General features: G+C 44.2%; 1 protein-coding gene across 1 annotated transcript; it reads right to left on the minus strand.

Moving 5' to 3' along the window:
- Positions 1-7966: 7966 nt before the first annotated feature.
- Positions 7967-21418, minus strand: LOC140715555 (EEF1A lysine methyltransferase 3-like). Its single transcript, XM_073027911.1, has 5 exons — positions 21334-21418; positions 19366-19500; positions 16459-16517; positions 10206-10317; positions 7967-8364 (listed from the first exon to the last, which is right to left on the minus strand). The coding sequence occupies exons 1-5, from the start codon at positions 21416-21418 to the stop codon at positions 7967-7969; spliced, it is 789 nt and encodes a 262-aa protein (XP_072884012.1).
- Between the last annotated feature and the right edge of the window lie 205 nt (positions 21419-21623).

The following is a 21623-nucleotide window of genomic DNA, read 5'->3' on the forward strand; positions in this document are numbered from 1 at the left end:
ATCATTAATGTATATGACAAAGAACATTGAACCCAATACAGACCCCTGAGACACACCACTAGTCACCGGCCTCCAACCTGACAAACAGTTAGCCACCACTACTCTCTGACACCTCCCATCCAGCCACTATTGAATCCATTTTACTACTTCAATATTAATACCTAACGATTGAACCTTCCTAACTAACCTTCCATGTAGAACCTTGACAAAGGGCTTACTGAAGTCCATATAAACAACATCCACTGCTTTACCCTCGTCAACTTTCCTAGTAACCTCTTCAAAAAATTCAACAAGATTTGTCAAACATGACATGATCACTGATGTATACGTGCAGAATTACTACATGACGATTATCGAGTCTGATCCGCCATTCACTGATAGTCGGACTGCTCTCCACGGTACAGTTTTAGAAATTTGCTAGTCTTAGCTGGCACATAAAATGTCCCGAAATTCTCTGACTTGTCTTCAACACCCCGTATTGGGCAACATATTCCACTGATTCAGCTCCGTCTGGCTGAAGGAATTCTCTTCACTTTTGTTTGACAGTGAAGCCTCTTTATTGTGCGGCTGGGTTCAGGGACATTAGACTCTCCAACTAATAGAAACATTCTCTCCGCGTCTATTCTAGTCCTACCGGTAACAATGAGTAAATCTGGTCAGTTGCAGTGAGATACATTATCATTCTGAAATCTGTGGATAACAGGCTAGAGACATCAAACGCTCCTCATACGTCAAATCTTTCATGCCAGGCTTCATTCATGAGTATTTCCACAAGACTCCCTGTCTGCAGAACATTTTATAAAATACAGGAGAAACATTCCAAATGTGGTCAGGCCAATGCCTTATAAATCCACAGAAGTTCATTCTTGTTTTCTGCACTATTCCTCGCTAAATGAGTTCTGCCATTTATTTGGCGATTGGTTTAAGTAGATGTTTGAATAATTCACAGGGAGAAATAATTGTAACCTGGAGATGGTACCACTGAGCGCCGTACAGTATGTTAGCAGAAAGTTCTGCCCCAATTGTCAATCATGAACCTTGCATCAGGACTGAAAATTTCGAATAGAGACGCCTGCTCCATCTGCCCATCAACCCCTACCTCTCCTGTTGCGCCGCATCTTACCAATCATATCTTTATACTAGTGATCTCCAAAACTGCAACAAAGGTCAAATCTGTCTAATTCCGATAAAGATACTCCAATTCAGTATTGGCACCATCGGTTTTAGGCACATACAAACAGGCATTTAACAAATAAACGTTGATCTGGTCTCCACACAACAACCCTGATTTTCGCACAAATTCTCCGATAACATATTTTATCCGTATTTTAGTTTGCTGCCTGGCATCATGTTAATATTCCTCCTTCTCAAGGTAGATGCATAAGGCAGAATATACACTAAGTAGATTCTCTATTCCCGTACACCCGTACACCACCTTCTAAAAGCAAATATCTGTGTTCTTTAGCACTGTATCTGTACATGTGTGGGTATCTACTCATTGTTCACTTTATTAAGTACCATAAGACCATAAGACCATAAGATATAGGGGCAGAATTCGACTATTTGGCTCGTCGAGTTTTCTCCGTAATTTCATCACGGCTGATCCATTTCCCTCTCAGCCCCAATCTCTTGCCTTCTCTCCGTATTTCTCGTACCTGAGTAATTAAGAATATATGAACTTCTGCCTTAAATATACGTAAAGGCTTAGCCTCCACAGTCGTCTGTGACAACAGTTTCCACAGATTCACTATTCCCTGGTTCAAGAAATTCCTTCTCATCGCAATCCTAAGAGGAAGCTCCTCTTTTCTCCTTCTAGACAATCCCACCATGGGAAATATCTTCTCCACATCATTTCTATCACCGCCTTTCAATGTTTCATAGGTTTCAATTCTGTCACCCTTTAACCATTCTCATGAATACAGCCCCGGAACCATCCAACCCTCTTCATATGACAAGCCGTACAACCCTGGACTCATTTTCGTGAATCTCTTCTGAACGCTGTCCAGTGCCGGTACATCCTTTCTAGGATGAGGCCTAAATCTGCTCATAATATTCAAAGTGAGGCCTCACCAGTGCTTTATACGGCCTCAACATTACATCCTTGTTTTAATATTCTCGTCTTCTTGAAATGAATGCCAACATCGCATTTACCTCCTCACCACAGACTCAGTCTGCAAATTAACCTTTAGGGAATGCTGCTCGATGACTCCCGAGACCCTTTGCGCATCACAGTTTTTGAATTTTCCCTCCATTTAGAATATAGTCTACCATTTCATTTCTTCCACCAAAGTGCAGGACCATAAACTTCCATCTGCCACTTATTTACCTATTATCCTAATCTAGGTCCTTCTCTCTCCTCTCCACTTCCTTCAAAAGTACCTCCCTCGCCACCTACCTTCGCATGGTTTGCAAACGTTGTAACAAAACTATTACCGACGAGACGCTCCCAACCATGCCAGCTTCCGAGATCTAAACGCTCTAACACTCCGGAGAACCGATAGCTAGCGTGGCCACTTTAAATGCTTAGGATCTCCCGTTAATTTATAATCATGTTTTAGGTTCCTAGAATAGAGTAGTTAAGGAACACATGAACATAGTTTCACTGCTCAATCGTAGGCCTGTCAGAATGCTACCGCATGACAGAGAATGACTTTATTCTGCACAATGAACCTCCGAAAGATCCTCCCCATTTTCTGTCCTGGAAAGATCCCACACCATGCCCTGTTCCTTCAGTTTCATCAAGAGGACATGGACACCATCACGCGGGAACGCTGGAGATGTATTGGGCATGTGATGAGAAGAGATATCAAGTCCATCATCAAGAAAGCATTTCATTGAACTCCTGAAAGGTGGAGGAAATGCGGGAGGCCCATGACAATCTGGCGACGTAGCAGAGAGTCAGAAATGAGGACCCTGAACCACTCCTGGAGTACAATAGGGAAGATGACGAAATACAAACAGAGATGGAGGAACTTCAGTGCTGCCCTAAAAATCGGCAGCGTAGCAGGCACTAAATAACTAACTAACGTTAAGGCGAACAGTGCAGAAAATGGCAAGAGAAACTAGAAACAAACCAGCACTTTACAGGACCCTACAGCAGTTTGACTCCATCTGATTACTTACACGGGCACAATCAAGTGGAAAACGTCATTCACTAAGGTTCTGCTTTAAAATACAAACATACAGAAGACACTAAAGTCACTACGAATAGTATTAAACAATGAGGCTTACAACGCAATGCACGGATATGTTCAGAGAGCCATAATACTAAACACTGGTAGGATATTGCGAAAGCTCATAGCAATTGAGGAATGAGTGTGCTTGGTTAATCCCGCACCTCAGGTCTTACCAGCTTGAGCCTCTCGATTTTTAGGCTCTGCCCTCTAGTTCTGGATGCCCCCACCATAGGAAATATTCACTCCGTATCCACTCTACCAAGTCCTTTTAACATTCGTATAGTCCACTAGAATAGTCCGAAAGTTCCTAGCAATTGACAAATGAACATGCTTGGCTACGCCAGGACCCACGATTTGAATAAGAACAAGAACAAGAAAAAGAACAAGAACAAGAAGAAGAAGAAAAAGAAGGAAGAGTCGAACGCCCGGCACAGAGTTGGAGACCTCTTCACACAAACAGATGGGTTCCTTATGGCAATATAGGACCAGGTGGTTAACACAAAATTATCAAAAATATATAATAAAGGACCAACAGATGATGATAAATGTAGAAAATGCCAAGAAAGACCAGAAACAATCCACACTCTGCAGCATCCTGTAGCAGTTTAACTCAATCTGATTACTTACACGGACACAACCAAGTGGCAAACATCATTTGCCAAAACCTTCCTTTAAAATACAAAAGATATCATACCTTACTATTAATACAAGCTGATCCAGTTTTAGAGTCAGGATCCCTCAGATTGAACTACGTCTGATCTGTTATTGTGAAAGAGCAGTCTATATTAACCATCGGTGTATAATAATACAGGATAAATAAGCAAGGACAACTTACTTCGTAGATATTGTCATTCCAAACACACATAACATACAGAAATCAATAAGTGAAAAACACCAGGAATATGCTGAATTAAAAGAGAAAATTGAAAGACTTTGGAACATGAACAGAGTTTACATTGTTCCAATAGTAACATCTGCAACTGGTATTATCCCAAAATCACTACATAATAGCATTAAATGATTAGGGCTTCAAAGTAATATCCATTTAATTCTTCAGAAAGCCATAATAAGAAAACTGCACTAGAATAGTCCGAATGTAGCAACTGAAACATGAGGGTGCTCGGCTATGTTCGCACATCAGGGTTTACGTGTTTGAGCTAAAGAAAATGGTTTTACAACAACAATAACAATAAGAGATAAAGGAATAAATAAATAGGCAGATAAGGAAATATACAATAGGAAAATGTATAAAAAGATAAATAAATGAATGTATAGATTGCTAAATAGGTACTGAGTACACGAGATATAGATTTTCAGTTTAGATATGCGATGAGTGAAGCTATCCACTCTGGTTCAGGAGCCTGGTGGTTGAAGGGTAATAGCTGTTCCTGAAACTAAGATTCCTCGGCTTCCTTCCCAACGCAATGGCAGGAAGAGAACATAGCCTGGATGGTGGGGGGGGGGTCCTTCCTGATAAAAATTGCAGTAAATTGAAGGGTTCTTAAGAAAATTCAGATGCACCTCAGGATGTCACACTCCCACTTACAGAATTAAAATTGTATTATTGATTCGAATAAAGCCAACTATTTTACATTTACACCAGGGTCCATGATGAATTAATAAAGAGAGAAGAATGGCTTCCATCTCTTGCATTTTTGTGAAGCTGTGGGAGTGAGGCTAGACTCGGAGTCCTTTACGCCCATTGGCCCACCATTTGCATGCCCAGCATCATGTGCCAATCTCTATCGATCCTACTCATTAACTCTTGAGGTTTATCCCTTTGTTTGTGTGCAATTTTTGATTGATTCCATTGTGTTTCTTTGTTCCATTGTAAAAACCTGAAAGAAAGTCAATCTCAGGGCAGTAAATAGTCTACGTATTTTGATAATAAATTTATTTTGAACTCTGAGCCTTGGCCCCTAACCTTCTCCGCCTTGACGATTGAAATCCTCGTCGACATCCTTTCATGAATTGCGGGAAACCTGCTTCATGAACCACGGAAGCCACCACTTCATTGCTCCTATCACGCAGGAACGAGTCCCACCTTCGTTCTTCTCAGGCAGATTGACCGCCAAGGGTCAGGTAAATGTACCCTTTCCAACACCCCTCACACCCGCCACTGCCCACTCCCAACAAGGTGCGTCATGGAAATATAATTGTCTACTGTGGTGTGACCTGTTGCCGGAATAATGTTTCAAACGGGTGAGAGAGGAAACCTTACAGCAGACAACTCCAATAGGCAGACCGCGGGCCGGGTTCGGACCACGAGAACCAAATGACTGGACGCGCCGACCCATTAGCACTTACGTGAACGCACCTGTCTTAACATGTAAATAAAGCTCGCGCTGCTCTAATTTATTTTAACCTCATCCCACACCGTGCACTTGACCTAGGCCCCCGTAGAGCGTGCGACATTCACGGGAGAAAGTTGCACTTTACACGTCTGCGGGAGCATTGCGTGAAGAACGAAATGCGGGAGGATCCAGTGATGAAGGATTTCCTGACAAGCCTGGCAGAAAACTTCATGGAACGATTTGAAAGCTCCCCTAAACTCTCAGGTGACGTCCTTCACTTCCTGACACAGCCGTTCTCCGTTTCGGCTGAGGGCCAGTGGACTGCAGAAGCCAAAAGGCTGGTGCCTTCCATAGATGAGGCAACTCTTCAGATGGAGGTCTTGGAAATGGGAATATCTGATTTTCTGAAAGCACAACACAAGGACGCTGGGGTGAGTGACATTTGGATCAACGTGGTTCCCAAAGCTCTATTCAAAACCACGAGAGCTATTGCAATGCTGCTACTCACACTGTTCCCCTCCACGTACATATGTGAGTCATCGTTTTCTTAAACGAACCCTGTCAAGAACCAGGAGAGAAACAGACTCTCCAATGCACATCTTGGCCAGTGCCTCAGGATTGCCACAACAGACTATAGGCTCGACATCAGAAAGATTGTCTCATCCCGTCGCTATCACTTCTCCCTGATTGGTGAGTGAATCAGTTTATTTTTGTCCATTTGTCAATGTTATTGTAGTATAATAATATTACAGCAACAATAATACTGATAATTTCATTTACAGCTACACTTCATACTTCAAATGCTACATGGCTTAATTAAAAAGAACAAATAGATTAAATGAGAGAACAGAAACAGAGGAAAAGGCAGTACTACTAAATCTCTTTGTGTGTAAGAGAAATGTTCTTTGGAAGAGAAGTGGCGAAGACTACCATGTTTTGTGAGTGTGTGTGTGTGTGTGTGTGTGTGTGTGTGTGTGTGTGTGTGTGTGTGTGTGTGTGTGTGTGTGTGTGTGTGTGTGTGTGTGTGTGTGTGTTGTGTGTGTGTGTGTGTGTGTGTGTGTGTGTCTGTGATATATACAGTCCCAGATGAGTTCTCAATGTGACAGCTGACAGCTGTGATAGCTAGTTAAGAAATGCATCTAACGATTACTGAATATTAAATATGGTTAGTTTTGGGCTTATTTTGTTTCAAGAGTGCTTTTTGTTCTTGTGTGACCTACAAAACAGGCTTTGAGAATCCCAGGCCTAAATTACTACTACTACTACTACTACTACTACTAATAATAATAATAATAATAATAATAATAATAATAATAATAATAATAGCAGCAACGATAACATCTGCCCATAAAACAACTAACTGGCGCAATGAAAAAAAAATCCCTGGACGTTTCGGCCCTGGGCTTGGCATGCTTGACATAATTTGGCCCTTGTGGAAAACTAATTGGGGAACCCTCACTTAAAGGGATATAATACATGTGAATGCGACGAATGGGATCCGTGGAATGCCACTATCTCAGTGGGCTGAATAGTCCGTTCTCATTCGAGAGAAACGTGAGATGTGATGAAAGCCAATTTATTGTTTCTGTGCACGGATTCACGGTGGGTTTTATTACGTTTCAATAGTATGTTTCCGGGTGCAGTACAGGAAGAAGCTAACACGATTTTGGACATGGGAAATGTCTCCCCGCATTCACGGAAGCACGGGATGGCGTCGGCAACAGTAGAAGAAGCAAGAGTTCGACTGGTGGCGGGTCTTTATTCCTGTTCTCTGTCAGTGACACTTTCCAGACCAAATCAAATGTGGACCTGGACAAGAGGTTCGGGGCTTGACTTGCCGGGTCCTATTTCTCCACCCACCCTCTCAAGAGGTCAGAGTACTATTACTCTCGATGTATTCAAACGTGTTAAGGCCATATTTTCCATGGTCCATTGAAAACACTGGGGCTCCCCTTCTATTTCCATTTAAAACTAATGGGGCCATATGTCCCAAGCTTTTTTTAAATCAGCAGGACCTGGTATCTCCCTCCCTTTAAACTCGCCGGTGGACTTTTCCCACTCCCTTCAAATTCGATTGTGACCAGTTTCACGCTCCCTTTAAACTCAATGAGCTCCTGCTTCTCGTTGCATTTGAAATCGCGGACATTTTCTCATTTCTCATTCCATTTCAGCCCACTTGGTGGCCATTTCCTAAGCTCCTTTCAAAGTCCACATTGATCAGTTTCCCACTTCCTCTGAAATCACACGGTCCCCGGTTCAAGCGTTCCCATTAAAACCGGTGTCCACGGTTCCCACCATCTTTAACGTAACCGGCTGTCCAGACAAATTTATTGTACACTATTAGATAAAGTCTTAGTAAAATGAATTCAAATTCCATCCAGCGATAATCGGGAAATCAGTTCGCCCGGCACTAATAGCGTTCTAATGCCATATAATCGGGAGTTTTATTATTCTGTTATCCGGCTCGTGTATTTAGTTAAGAAATGCATCTAACGATTACTGAAATGTAGTGTGCTTCCTGGTGATTTTGAACACACTTACATCTTTCGAATCGATTCTGTCCACAATTTCGGAATTAAAATGCTGTGGGACTATATTCTCGTGAAAGTCAATAGCCCCAGTATCGTGGCACATGGAGGAGCTCAGGTATATGACGGTCCCTTCGTTGCTGAGATACAGGAGAGTGTCGATCAGAAATTGGAAATGTCGCCGGTAGTAGACGACGCCCGAACCCAGGATGACGTCATAATCCGACGTAAAGTTCCCGTGGTCTTCACCCCACTGGAGGGCGGAGACCTTCGACCGCTGCATCATGGTCGACGGGATATTCTTCGCAACGTTTTCCTCCACCTGATTCAGAACCATGGGTAGATCTGTCAAGGTCACGTCGCCACCTGCGGAATGAATCGTCAGACAAAATCACACCTGTGTATCCATCACATCTGCAGAAAAGAAGGAGGCTTTGTTGGTCAAGGCAAGATATTTAGCAAATTCATAAATTGCTATTGCCATATTTACCATACTTGGCTTTGCATGGCATTCATGTACACTCTGTGGCCACATTATTAGGTACCCCTCATTCATTGCAGGTCCATGGTCTGGGAATCTCATTGAAACCAATTGAAAGGCCCGGATAGAGGTAATGTGAAAGGAGATGACTCTGTAGTGGGGAGTCTAGGACCAGAGACTTCAGAATAGAGGGACGTCCATTTAGAACAGAGAAGAAGAGGAGCTTTTTCAGCAGGGTCATTGGATGTAGGGCAGAGGATAACTTCTTCATCAGTCGGGAGTGAAAGGCTATGAGAAGGAAGGAGGACTGGGTAAGAGAGAGAAATGGATCTACCATGATGAATCAGGATCAGAATCAGAATTAGGTTTATTATCACGGTCGTTTGTTGCGAAATTTGTTAATTGGGCAGCAGCAGTTCAATGCAATAATAATAATAACAAATATATAAGTAAATCAATTACAGTATGCGTATATTGAATAGATTAAAATCGTGCAAAAAACAGAAATAATATATTAAAAATGTGAGGTAGCGTTCAAGGGTTCAATGTCCATTGGAGAATCTGAAGGCAGAAGGGAAGAAGCTGTTGCTGAATCGCTGCGCGTGTGCCTTCAGGCTCCTGGTGGTAACAGTGAGAAAAGGGCATGCCCTGGGTGCTGGAGGTCCTTAATAATGGTCGCTGCCTTTCTGAGACACCGCTCCTCGAAGATATCCTGGGTACTTTGTAGGCTGGTACCCAAGATGGAGCCGACTAAATCAGAACCCAGGATGACGTCATAATCCGACGTAAAGTTCCCGTGGTCTTCACCCCACTGGAGGGCGGAGACTTTCGACCGCTGCTTCTTTCAATCCTGTGCAGGACCGAAATGCTGAGGCATATCCAATGCGCTAAATGGACTAAAGATACTCCTATACCTTATGGTCTTATAGTTTTCTGGATTTTAATGATAACTTTCATGATCCACCGCCACTTGAAGATCTCCTCGACGGCGGATAGTTTGTAGTTTTAATTGAACTGACTGAATTTACAACTCTACACAAACTATTGTGATCCTGTTCATCAGTGGCTTCAGGGCCGGGCTGTAATGCACCGGTTAGAATGCTCTCCAGCGTTCAACTGTAGAAATTAGAGTTCGGTGGAGATATTTGCGAGTGTCTTTGCTGACGTACCAAATCTCCTCAAACTCTCAACAAAATAGGCTTTGTATCTTCGTTATGATGGGAGAGGGGATAAGGGAGAGTGGTTTTGGATGGGTGGGGTCTTTAATTTTGTTGGCAGCTATACAAAGAGAGTGAGAAGTGCAGACAGAGTTCACAGAGAAGACGCTGGTCTGCGAGATGTATACACAAGTCCACAACGCTCTAAAATTTCTTGTGGCTTCGTACAGATCATTAAAAATACCAAGCCTCGATCAGTCTACATAGGATGCTTTCTATAGAGCAGAGATGAAAATTGATTATGGTGAGGGACAATCTTTATGAATTATTACTCCATATATGAACTTCTTATGGTGCACTGCGGTAAATGGATGCCAGTTTAAGGGGTTATGTTCTTCTCGAAACAGTGGCATTCAATTCGAGGGGTGACTAGTCTTCTGTGGTGAAATTGGGAAAACTAACATAAATTGAAGAAACCATCTAAAACACCAATGCGTTTAATCACATGTCCCACCCTGCAACTGAAGTCGCTCCATTCCCGTGCGAACACTTCCGAATATTTCACTCACCCAGCAGAGTGGCAAGAATCCCCACGAGTCCCGTGCCAGATCCCAGCTCGATCACCTTCTTCCCAGAAAAATTTAGCCCTGCTTTTTCAAAATACCTGCAAAGAACAAGCCCCTGGAACAGAACAGAAGGTCAAATTTTACTCCTGGGAATGATTTGTCCCAAATCTGAGAAACATAGAATACAAAACGATAGAGCACGAGAACTTGCTATTCGGCCCATAGTATCTGTGCCGACCATAATGCTAAATTAACCTGTACAACTTCTGGGATATGGACCATATAATGTCTTTACTGAGTCTGTTAATCTGCCTTTATAAATGCTTCTCAAACTTTGCAAATTTAAGAAACGTCTGATGGCTCTCTGCCTGTACACGCTGGAAGAATGAGTTGGATTCTCATTGAAATCTAACAAATATTCAAAGGCCTTGTTACTGTGTACGTGGAAAGGACAGTTCTTCTACTGGGGAGTCTTGGACCAAAGAGCACAGCTTCATAATAGAGGGATGTCCATATAGAACAGAGATAAGGAGGAATTCCCTAAACCAGGGGGTGGTGAATCTGTGCAATTCATTGCCACAGACTGCTGTGGAGGCTATAGTTATTTGAAATATTTGGAGCATAGGTTGATAAGTTCTTGATTACTAAGAGCGTCAAAGGTTTCGGGAGAAAGGCAGGAAAATGGGCTTGAGAGAGGTAATAAATCAGTCTGGATAGAATGGCCTAATTCTGCTCCTCTGTCTTATGGTCCAAGTTTGTTCGTCCTGAGCTACAGGAAAGGGCAGATCCTAGGTAAATAAGCACTCCAAAGTATAACAGGTGCAAGGTTCCAATCTTAAATTCCAATAGGATACGGATATTAGGGTGGGACTGTTTTCAATTGAGAGAAAGGAGTTTTAAGCCGGATGCGAGAATTAACTTTTTTTTCGCGAAGCGAAGGGTTGAAATATGGATCCCGCTTCCAAAGGAAGCGGTGGATACAGATTTAATAACTATTTTTTAAACTCATTTTACACAGAAACAATGAGCAAGGCATGGAAGAACACATACCTATCTGAGAAAATAAGGTTAGTGTAGATGCTCAAAAAGGTCGGCATGAAAACGATGGGTTCAATGGCCCATTACGTTTTATTGACTGTGGGTTGGCACAATCCCTGATGCCTTTGGCATTTTGAATACTGCGCGCGTTGCTACGGCGTTTGCACTTCACTTTTTTTTTCATAGTTAATTTAAGTACACGCTTTTCAAAGCACGGAAACAAAGAGCGCACCCGTCCTCAACGCACTTCTCGAACTTTTGCTGATCGGAGCATTAACAGTGCTCTTTCTGGGTCCCACCCTATCGCCCGTTTGAATCGGAGCCCACTACCACCGCAAACTGGAGTGAAAGAATGTGAGAGCTCCAAATTGCGCCCGCCCGTCTCGTTGCCAGGATGACGGCAGGCAGAGATCCCACGCTGCAAACGGGAATACTATGCCATTCATAAGAACATTAAGAAATGGGAGCAGGAGTAGGCCAATTAGTCCCTCGAGTCTGCTCCGCCATACAATAATTTCATTGCTGACAAGACTGTGGACCTAGCTTCACCAGTCGGCCTTTTCCCGATCATTCTTAATTCCCCTGCTGTGGAAATGTCTCTTCGTTATAGTAAATGAGACGGGGTCTACAGCTGCCGTGGGTAAATATTTCTACACGTTTACAAGATGTTGTCTGGTAAAAATGTTTCTCCTTAGCTGCGTCCTAAACCTTTCTTATTTAAAAAAACACTAAATTCTGGCAGAACTCAGCAGGCCAGACAGCATCCACGGGAGGAGGTAGTGACGACGTTTCGGGTCGAAACCCTTCATCAGGAATGAAGTAGCATGCGATGGTCGAGGGGGGATAAGAAGTGGGGGGAGGGATGAAGTAGCGAGCTGGGAAGTGATAGGCTGAAGGGAAATGGGCTAGGGGAAGGTGGGAATTATGGGAAATAAAAGAAAAAGAAAAGTAGGGCTGAGCGGGAGATTATAGTGAGGGGGGGGAAGAGAGAGAAGGAGAAGCAGACTAAAATTATAGATAGGGATGGGTTAAGGGGGGGCAGGGGTATCAACGGAGGTCTGTGAGTTGAATGTTCATGCCAGCAGGTAGGAGGCTACCTAGGCGAGAGGTAAAGTATTGCTCCATCAACCTGCGTGTAGCCTCATCTTGACAGTAGAGGAGGCCATGGACAGACATGTCGGAGTGGGAGTAGTCTGTGGAATTGAAGTGTGTGGCCACAGGGAGATCCCGCCACTGCTGGAGGACTGAGCGCCGGTGTTCGGCGAAACGGTCTCCCAGTCTGCGGCGGGTCTCCCCAATGTATAAATGGCCACATCGGGAGCACCGGATACAGTATATCACCTCAGTTGACTCGCAGGTGAAGTGGTGCCTCACCTGAAAGGACTGTCTGGGGCCTGGGATGGTGGTGAGGGAAGAAGTGTGGGGGCAGGTGTAGCACTTCTTCCGTTTGCAGGGATAAGTGCCTGGAGGGAGGTCGGTGGGGAGGGATGGGGGGGGAATAAATGGACAAGGTAGTCGCGTATGGAGTGATCCCTGCGGAGAGTGGGGGGGAGGGGAAGATGTGTCTGGTTGTGGGATCCCGTAGGAGGTGGCGGAAGTTACGGAGGATTATACATTGGATCTGTAGGCTGGTAGGGTAATAGGTGAGGACCAGGGGGACTCTATCCCTAGTGGGTTGGCGGGGGGATGGGGTGAGAGCAGAGGTGCGTGAAATACGGGAGACGCGATGGAGGGCAGAGTTAATAGTGGACGAAGGGAAGCCCCTTTCTTTAAAAAAGGAAGACATCTCCTTTGTCCTGGAATGAAAGGCCTCATCCTGAGAGCAGATGAGGCGGAGGCGGAGGAATTGAGAGAAAGGGATAGCATTTTTGCAGGAGACAGGGTGGGAGGAGGAATAGTCTAGTTAGCTGTGATAGTCTGTAGGTTTGTAGTAGATATCGGTGGATAGGCTGTCTCCAGAGATCGAAACAGAAAGATCTAGAAAGGGGAGGGAGGTGTCGGAAATAGACCAGGTGAATTTGAGGGCGGGGTGAAAGTTGGAGGCATAGTTAATGAAGTCGATGAACTCAGCATGTGTGCAGGAAGCAGCGCCGATGCAGTCGCCCGAAACGTCGTCACTACCTCCTCCCGTGGATGCTGTCTGGCCTGCTGAGTTCTGCCAGCATTTTGTGTTTTTGCTTATTTCCAGCATCTGCAGATTTGCTCGTGCTACCTTTCTTATTTATGTGTTTTATGACGTAATAGTCCTTTCAGTCCATCGATACAATAACTATCTCAGAACAATCGCCCATCACTCCCGCTGTCTCGGTTATATTGCCCGTAGCCCATTATATCCGCTGTCGTGCAGATGCTGTTCCGCGTCAGGGACAGCTGTCAGGTTCCATTTCACGTCACGAAGTGCATGACTTTGGGTTATGGGTGAAACCGGATGAAGCCCGCCCGGTACAGGGGCAACTTATTTCCGGGTACGCTATCTTCTGGCAACTATCAGAGTACTGGAGGTACAGAAACCTGAAGTCCCACACTACCAGGTTCAAAAGCATCTACTTGCCTTCAACCTTTTGGTTCTTGGACCAAGCGGAACAACAACATTCGTGACAGTTTAACAACACTCCGGCCACTTTGCATTAAGATTGAATTTCTTTTGTTTTGCTCCAATTCTGTTATTTCTTCTTTAAGGTGTGCATCATTTGTTTAATTTGTGCTTTTGTTGTGAATTTTTTATACCATGATATGTTGCTGAGAAGCCGCTGCGAGTATATTTTTCATTGCACTTTTGGATATGACAATAAATTCGAATTTGACTTTGACTTTGAATATGGGCAGGTGAAAGACGAGGTGCTGTTCCAAAAACTCATGCAGAGTCTAGTTATAGTAATAGACACAGATTGTACCCATCGTGTTCGCTATAGTACAGGAGCAATGTGGTCGCAATAAGTTTTAGAGGACATAGTTATGCTGCGAGTTTGGAGGGACTGGGTTTATTCTTAACAGAACGTCGGGAAATAATTGAATTGATTGAATTGAATTGAACTTCGGTTTATTGTCATTTAGAAACCACAACTGCAATGCAGTTAAAAAATGAAACAACGTTCCTCCAGAATGATATCACAAAAGCACGCGACAAAACAGACACCACCAGAAAATCCACATAACGTTTGTCAATCCCCAAATCCAGAGTCCGGAGAGGCTGCTGCATATTAAAATCACGCTACCATCTTAGCGCGTTCCCCAGAAAGGAGCTTCAAATCCACCAAACAAAACAAGACTACCCAGACACACCAAGTCAGGAGATCAACTCTACCACCCAACAAATCAAAAACTAAAGCTACAAGACCTACACAAAACCACATAGTTACAACATATAGTTACAACAATGCAAACAATACCATAAAGTGAATATACAAGGGTTTATAAAAATCTGAGGGGCATAATAAGGGCAGATAAGCAGAATCGTTTATTCGTTTCACAGATCTTTGAGTTGCAGTGCGCCGGGTTCAGAGGACGCGGAGAAATGCACAGGAGATCTGAAATTTTTTTGTACACAGGATGGAGGTTACTTGGAGCCGGAGGTGGCAGAGGTGTATACAATAACGTTTAAAATTCGGTTGAACAATTACTTAGTCAGGAAAGGAGTAGATGGGTGTGGACCTAATTCTGACAATTGAGATTCGAATGTATCGAAGAAGTGGTTGGCATGGATTGCGTGGCTGATGAAGCTAATTTCTGTGCTGTGCGAGTCCATCATAGATTCAAAGAGGAGACGGATCCATCATCATAGTGACGGGCGACAGGATGTGAGCACGCGTGCTCGGTGAAGGAATCAACCAAACGACGAGATGTAGAGGAGGCCGAAGCCGTGCACGATATAGAAAGAATTGCAAGTGAGTTCCTGCTTTATCCGAAAACACTGTTCGTGCCCCTGGATAATGATGACTAGGATGTCGAAGGTATTTGAATATGAGGCGCGATGAACACTGAGAGGCGGAATGGGGAAGAAAGCTTGTCTTCAAAGGCGAGGCATTGAATTTCGGCAGTGTGGCTTTATGATGCAGTTGGGCAAGCCATTGGTTAGTGAGCACTTGGAGTATTGTTTCAAGAAAACATATGATTAAACTGGAGAAGTGTAGCAAGATTTACAGATATGTTACCTGGACTGAGAGTCTTGCTGTCTAAGGAAAGGCCAGGAGTTTTATCCCAAGTGGAGTCAAAGAGGTTGAGGGGTGATATGGAGGTTTATAAAGACTGGAGAGTCGGTGTTTATTTTTAATAGAACGTGGAAATATGGAGGGTAAATTGGCAAGGGTTTATGAGACACATAACAAGGGCAGATAGGCGAATCGTTTATTCCGGACAGTACTCTTTCAGTTGGAATGCATTGGGTTTAGAAGTGAGGGGAGATATGCAACGGAGATTTCTTAACTTTTTCATACAGAGGGTGGACATTATCTGGAACAAGTTACCAGAGGAGGTGGTACAATTACGCTTCACACGTAACTGAACAAGTGGAATAATCGGTATGGGCGGGATTGGGAGGACCCGTAAGCATACTTGGCATGGATGACGTGGGTGGTGGGAGTTAATTTCTGTTCTTTGCGATAATATGATAGATTCAAAGTGGGAGACACAGTGACGGGCGACAGGGTGTGAGCACGCGTGCTTGGTGAACCGATTGGCCAGTTGGCGAGGTGGAGCCTGAAGACGGAATAGGCTGTGCGTGAGATAAAAAGCATTGCTAGTGAAACCCTACTTCGGCCGAAAAGACGGTTTGTGTCCCTACTTGGTGACATAGGAACAGTAGACAGAAAAGGTACGATTGTAAGAGAAAGCGCTGTAAAGCGGAAGTTATGGCAGCAGGTATCGGATGGGTGCTGGCGATAGAAGAGAAGACGGCAAGCGGATAGAACACGGATCAACGGGGCCGACTGCTACGCCATTTCCCCGTCGGCCAGTGGTTCCACGCGCGACACCCCGCTATCGAATGCAAGCGTCAGAACTCACGGTCGGCCAGACCACGGCTGGGATGTCGAGGTTTTTCAAGTGCTGAATGATTTTTAGGTCGTGGCCACAAAACGTGAAATGCCTTTCTTGATTTTGGAAGACCTCTTTGGTTTCAGGTCCTTTGGTCCCCTCGGTCGTTTGTTCCTCCTGCATTTTGGCCCGAGTTGCACGCGGTTCGATACCTTTCGCACTTCCAGTCGGTCCCCTGGCGACTTACTTCAACGGCCGCTGATACGAGTCTCAGACTCGGCGTTGCATGCAGGTTATCGCTCTGACCTACAGTGCACAGAAAACAATGAGAACATATGAGGGAGAAACACTCCGAAGAGGCTTTGGGTTCCTGCCTTTTTCTCCTTCCTTCAGTATGTCATTTTGAATACTAGGCGCGATGCACACAGAGAGACAGGGTAGGGAAGAAAGTTTGTCTTCAAAGTCAAGGGCAGTAAGATTCGGATTTAGGATACCGTGTTCCAGTGTGCAAGCCATTGGTTAGTGCGTACCTGGAGTATTGTTTGAGTCTCCTTGTCGCCAGTCTACAGAAGAGATACGATTAAACTGGCCAGGCTGCAGGAGAGATTTACAGAAATGTTGTCTAGCGCAGGCGCCTTGCGTTCTAAGGGTAGTCCAGGAGGGTTCCCTCACCCCACCTTGGAATCTATAAAGTTGATGGGTTATAGTATGGAGGTTTAGACAATTATGTTGGGCATGAATAGGGGTGATAGTCACAGTCTTTATCCCTGGGTGGGTAAGGATAAGGGGGAATTGATGGGCAATTTTCCCAGACAGGGACCGATGGGTCTATGGAATGTGCGGCCAGATTATGTTGTAGACTTTGGGGGAAATGCAACATTTAAAAGACATTTAGACGTGGATAGAAAAACAGTGCTCACAAACTGCTGGAGGAACTCATCAGTTCAGGCAGCATCTTTGGAGAGAAATAAAGATCCTGCGTTTCTTACCGAGACCCTTCATCAGGACAGGAAAGGAATGAATAAGAGGCCAAACTAAGAAGTTGGGGCGAGGATAGGAAAGGAGTACAAGCTAGTAGGCGACAGGTGAAAGGAGTTGAGGTGGAAGGTAGGTGGATGGGAGCGAGAGGATTAAGAGAGAAGCTGAGAAAGGATAGGTGAAAAGGGTAAAGGATGGAAGAAGAGTGAATCGGATAAGTAAGGTGGGCAGAAGGAACCCATATTGGGGAATGGAAAAAGAGAGGAGGGTGGGGGGGGGGAAGAAATTGCCGGAAGTTAAATAAATTGTTGCTCATCCCTTCAGGTTGGGTGCCACGCAGACAGAATATGCCATATTGTTCCTCCATCATTAAAGTGGCTGTGGAGACCATGGACCAACAAGTCGGAATAGGAATGGCAGTGGAATAAAATGGTAGGCTACCAGGAAATCCTACGTCTTGGAGAACTGTTCATGGATATGGAGGAATATGGGCCAAATTGTAAGTGGGTAGAGACGAGTTGAATCTCAACCCTTTTTTTTTGTGCTGCGCAACTCTATGAATCCCTGACTCTATTAGATAGTCTGGCTAACTGTAAAATGGAGAAAAATACCACAGTAGGTCGAGCGGCATCTGTGAAGAGGTAAGAATAATTAATTTAATCTTTAAAAAACTTCTTTTTGAATCTGGGGTCCAATTGTAAACCAGAATAGAACTCTGGCGATGAAGGAGGTGAATGGGCAGGTGTAGTACATTATTGTAAATCGTCTCTGCGCCATCTATACTTATAATCCTTCGTATAGTTTACCGACCAGAACAGCGTAAAAATAAGTGTAAGCGGGGCAATTAGAGGTAGTTGTTGCCCAGAGAACTCACCAGAATCCGGCGCTGCTCCCTAAGCTTCCGGTGGAGTGCTCCTGAGCTATCGACTTCCAGGGCGCTCTCTCCCATTAGAGCCCCGTCTCCAGTTATAACCAGCAGCAATCTCCTCACATTGCAACATCCTAACATTTTGTCCTACCAGTACACAGTTGTACGTTCTGCTGCCTGTGCGCTGCTACATGGACATCCTGTACCTTCTGTATCGAAAGGAGTGAAGATAACAAGGTTAGATACAGTGCGTGACGTACCCGAGCCCTTCTCAGTTTTATGCCCATTTTGAAATCTATTGTGCGCAGAGCAAATACACTGACAGATTTCTTCTATGGAATAAGTTTCATCAGAGCGCATTTTGTTCTGACAGTGATTCCTCCTGCTGCCTCAAATTTCTAACGATCGGAGTTCAATTCCAACCTCCGGCGCCACCCACTTGGAAGTTGTATGGTTTTCCGCAAAAAAAGGAACAATAGGTATTCAACTGGACCATAACCCCATAAGACATAGAAGCAGGATTAGACCATTCAGCTCTACTCCACTATTCAATCATGACGGATTTAATTTCTCTCGCAACCCCTTTCTCCTGCCTTCTTACCATAACCTTTGACCCCCTTACTAATTAAGAACCTTTCAATCTCTGCTTCAAATATACCCAATGCCTTAACCTCCAAAACCGTCTATGGCAATGGATTCAATAGATTCATCACCAGCTGGGAAAAAAATTCTCCTCATCTCTGTTCTGAAGGAACGTGTTTCCATTCTGGGGCTGTGCCCTCTGGTCCTAGACTCCACCATTGTAGGAAACATCTTCACGTCCACTCTATCTAGGCCTTCCAGTACTTCATAGGTTGCAATGACATCACCCTAGCCCTCTTATTCTTCTAAGCTCCAACAAGTATAGGCCCAAAGCCATCAAAAGCTTTTCATGAGTTAACCCTTTAATTCCCAGAATCATTCTTCTAAACCCTCTGTCGACCCTCTCCAATGCCAGCTCGTTCTTCCTTAGATAAATGGCTCCAAATTACTCACAATACTTCGAGTACTGTCTCACCAATGCTTTACAAAGCCTCAGCATTACTGGAGAAACAGCCCCTGAAAGGTGGAAGGAAGTTGTTAACTTTTCTTACAAAACCCCTGCATAAGGATTCCTTGCTCCCTCATCCCGCCTATAAATCTGCTCGACACACTAAGTGTGTGCTCCAGATTTCAACAGCTGAAGCTTCTTGCTTCTCAACCCACGATAAATTGTCTAACACAGTTCCCCTTTCGGTTAAATTCGTCTTACTCACAGTAATTACCTACTTAAGTCCATCACCCCTACAGGGTCATAGGCCGCCGGCAGTAATTCGCCGGAATCCTCTGTCCTGGACCAAACATTCACGTTGCCTCCAGGTGTGGTCGCTTCTAGGCGAAGATCCTTCCTCGTCCAGGAAGGCCCTGTAAGAGTTTACGTAGCACTGAGTTTTTACGTGATGGATTTGTTAGCCTCATGCCTAACCTTCCTCCTTTCGAATCCAATATTGAGACTGTCCATGGCGGAGTTGATTAAACTTATCAAGAGTGATTAAAATTTTATCGAATATTATCAGAGAGATTTATTAATTTATGAATGACAGATGTCGTGTTCTTGAGTCAGAACATTCGGTTATTTTTTTTCCGTAACCTTAAAGCGTATTAACGAGTACTGCCGTTGACATTCATGTCGGCAAACTGCCGCTAAGGGCGGATAATCACATTCAACATTCATGTTTTTGTTTTATCTAGACACTACCTTCTTACTTTAAAGACATTGTCACACCGCGGAGATAAAGGCGGAAAACACGTCCTTTAATTATACTCCATCCTGCAGTATTTCTAACAGTTTCAGCTCTGACACAGGAGCCCAATAGCGCCATACGATAATAATTTCAATCAAAAATATCTTGAATTTTTGGTCATTGTTGTCAGCATCTGCAGTCCCAAAGTGTCCCCCAGGGTGCTCGTGTTTCCACTCACATCCCAAAATTTGCAAATCGGCGATGAATTGGCCGCAGTAAGCTTTGTTCGAAGCTTAGAGATATGGATCTGCACCAAATATTCTAACTTCTACAGGTACACTACCGAAAGCACGCTGTCTGGATGCATCGCGACAGGGTGCGGCAATTTCAACGCACAAGAAAGCAAAAGGTTGTAGAGATACTGGACGCAGCCCTGTCCACCGAAGCCCTTGTACGGAAGAGCCTACAAAATGTAATGGGTATGGCCCAGTCCATCATGGGCAAAGCTCGCCCCACCATTGAGAAGATGTACACAGGACGTTATCGCAGGAGAAAAGCATCGATCATCAAAGACCACCAACATTAAGGCAGCGCTCTCTTCTTGTTGACACCATCGGGAAGAAGGATAAGGAGCCTTAGGAACTAGACCACTAGGTTCAGCAGCAGTTATTACCCTCACCTATCAGACTCTTTAACCAGTGGGGATAACTTCACTCAATTCACTCACTCCATCATTGAACTGGACACACGTTCAAGGACTCTTCATCTCAGGATCTCCAGAATCATTATTTGTTTATTGATTATTGATGTGCTTTCAGAGAGTTGTAAAGTTAGTTAGCTCCATCGTGAGCACGCGCCTCCATAATATCCAGGACATCTTCAAGAAGCGATGCCTCAAAAAGGCTGCATCCATCATTAAGTACACTCACCAGCCAGCTCATGCCCTGTTCTCCTTGTTACCATCAGGAAGGAGGTACAGAAGCGTGAAGGCACACATTTAACGATTCAGGAACGGTCTCCTCCCCATTAGGGTTATGTTGGCGCCGGAAAGGTAACGACACTTGCGGGCTACCCGCAGCACAATTATTTGATGCAAACAATGCATTTCTCTGTAGGTTTCAATATTTCGACATTTATGAGACAAATAAGGCGAATCTCGCTAATCTATTCTCCATTCTAAGAGCGATCCCTTCTAGCGAATCCCTTCTGTTCTCTCTTTAATGCTGCCATCCTGCCTGAAATTTGAGGCCAGAACTGTACACAATATTTCAACTCCAAAAAAACTTTAATGTCTGAGCCTCAAGGATTCGATGCACAATCAGATACATAAACTAAAGCTTTTTGCACGAGTTACTACATAGACCTTTTGAGCAAAATTGGAAATGCATGTTGTTTTGCTCTGGAAACTCGGGTGCACATTCTGTGCATTATTTGTTATTCAACTGCATGTAACTTCCCAGGCAAGTTGCACAATCAAATAACTTTTTGCAAAGTATTCAGGGCGAAGACCTACCTGAAAGAAAGTTGTTCAGAATAGGTTGGTTGCTGCAGGGGTAGTAACGTGGGACAAAGAAATGGTAGACGATCTGAATGAGCATTTTACATCAGTTCTCACTGTGGAAGACACCAGCAGTAGGTTGGAATTTCCTGAGTGTCAGGGGTCAGAAGTGTGTGAACTTGTCATTACTAGGGAGAAGGGTCTTGGGAAACTGAAAGGTCTGAATGTGGATAAGTCAACTGGATCAAATGGTGTCGGGTCCAGGGTTCTGAAGAAGATGTGGAGGTATTAGTAGTGGTCTTTCA

The sequence above is a fragment of the Hemitrygon akajei genome, chromosome 24, assembly GCF_048418815.1.
Source record: "Hemitrygon akajei chromosome 24, sHemAka1.3, whole genome shotgun sequence".
Lineage (NCBI taxonomy): Eukaryota > Metazoa > Chordata > Chondrichthyes > Myliobatiformes > Dasyatidae > Hemitrygon > Hemitrygon akajei.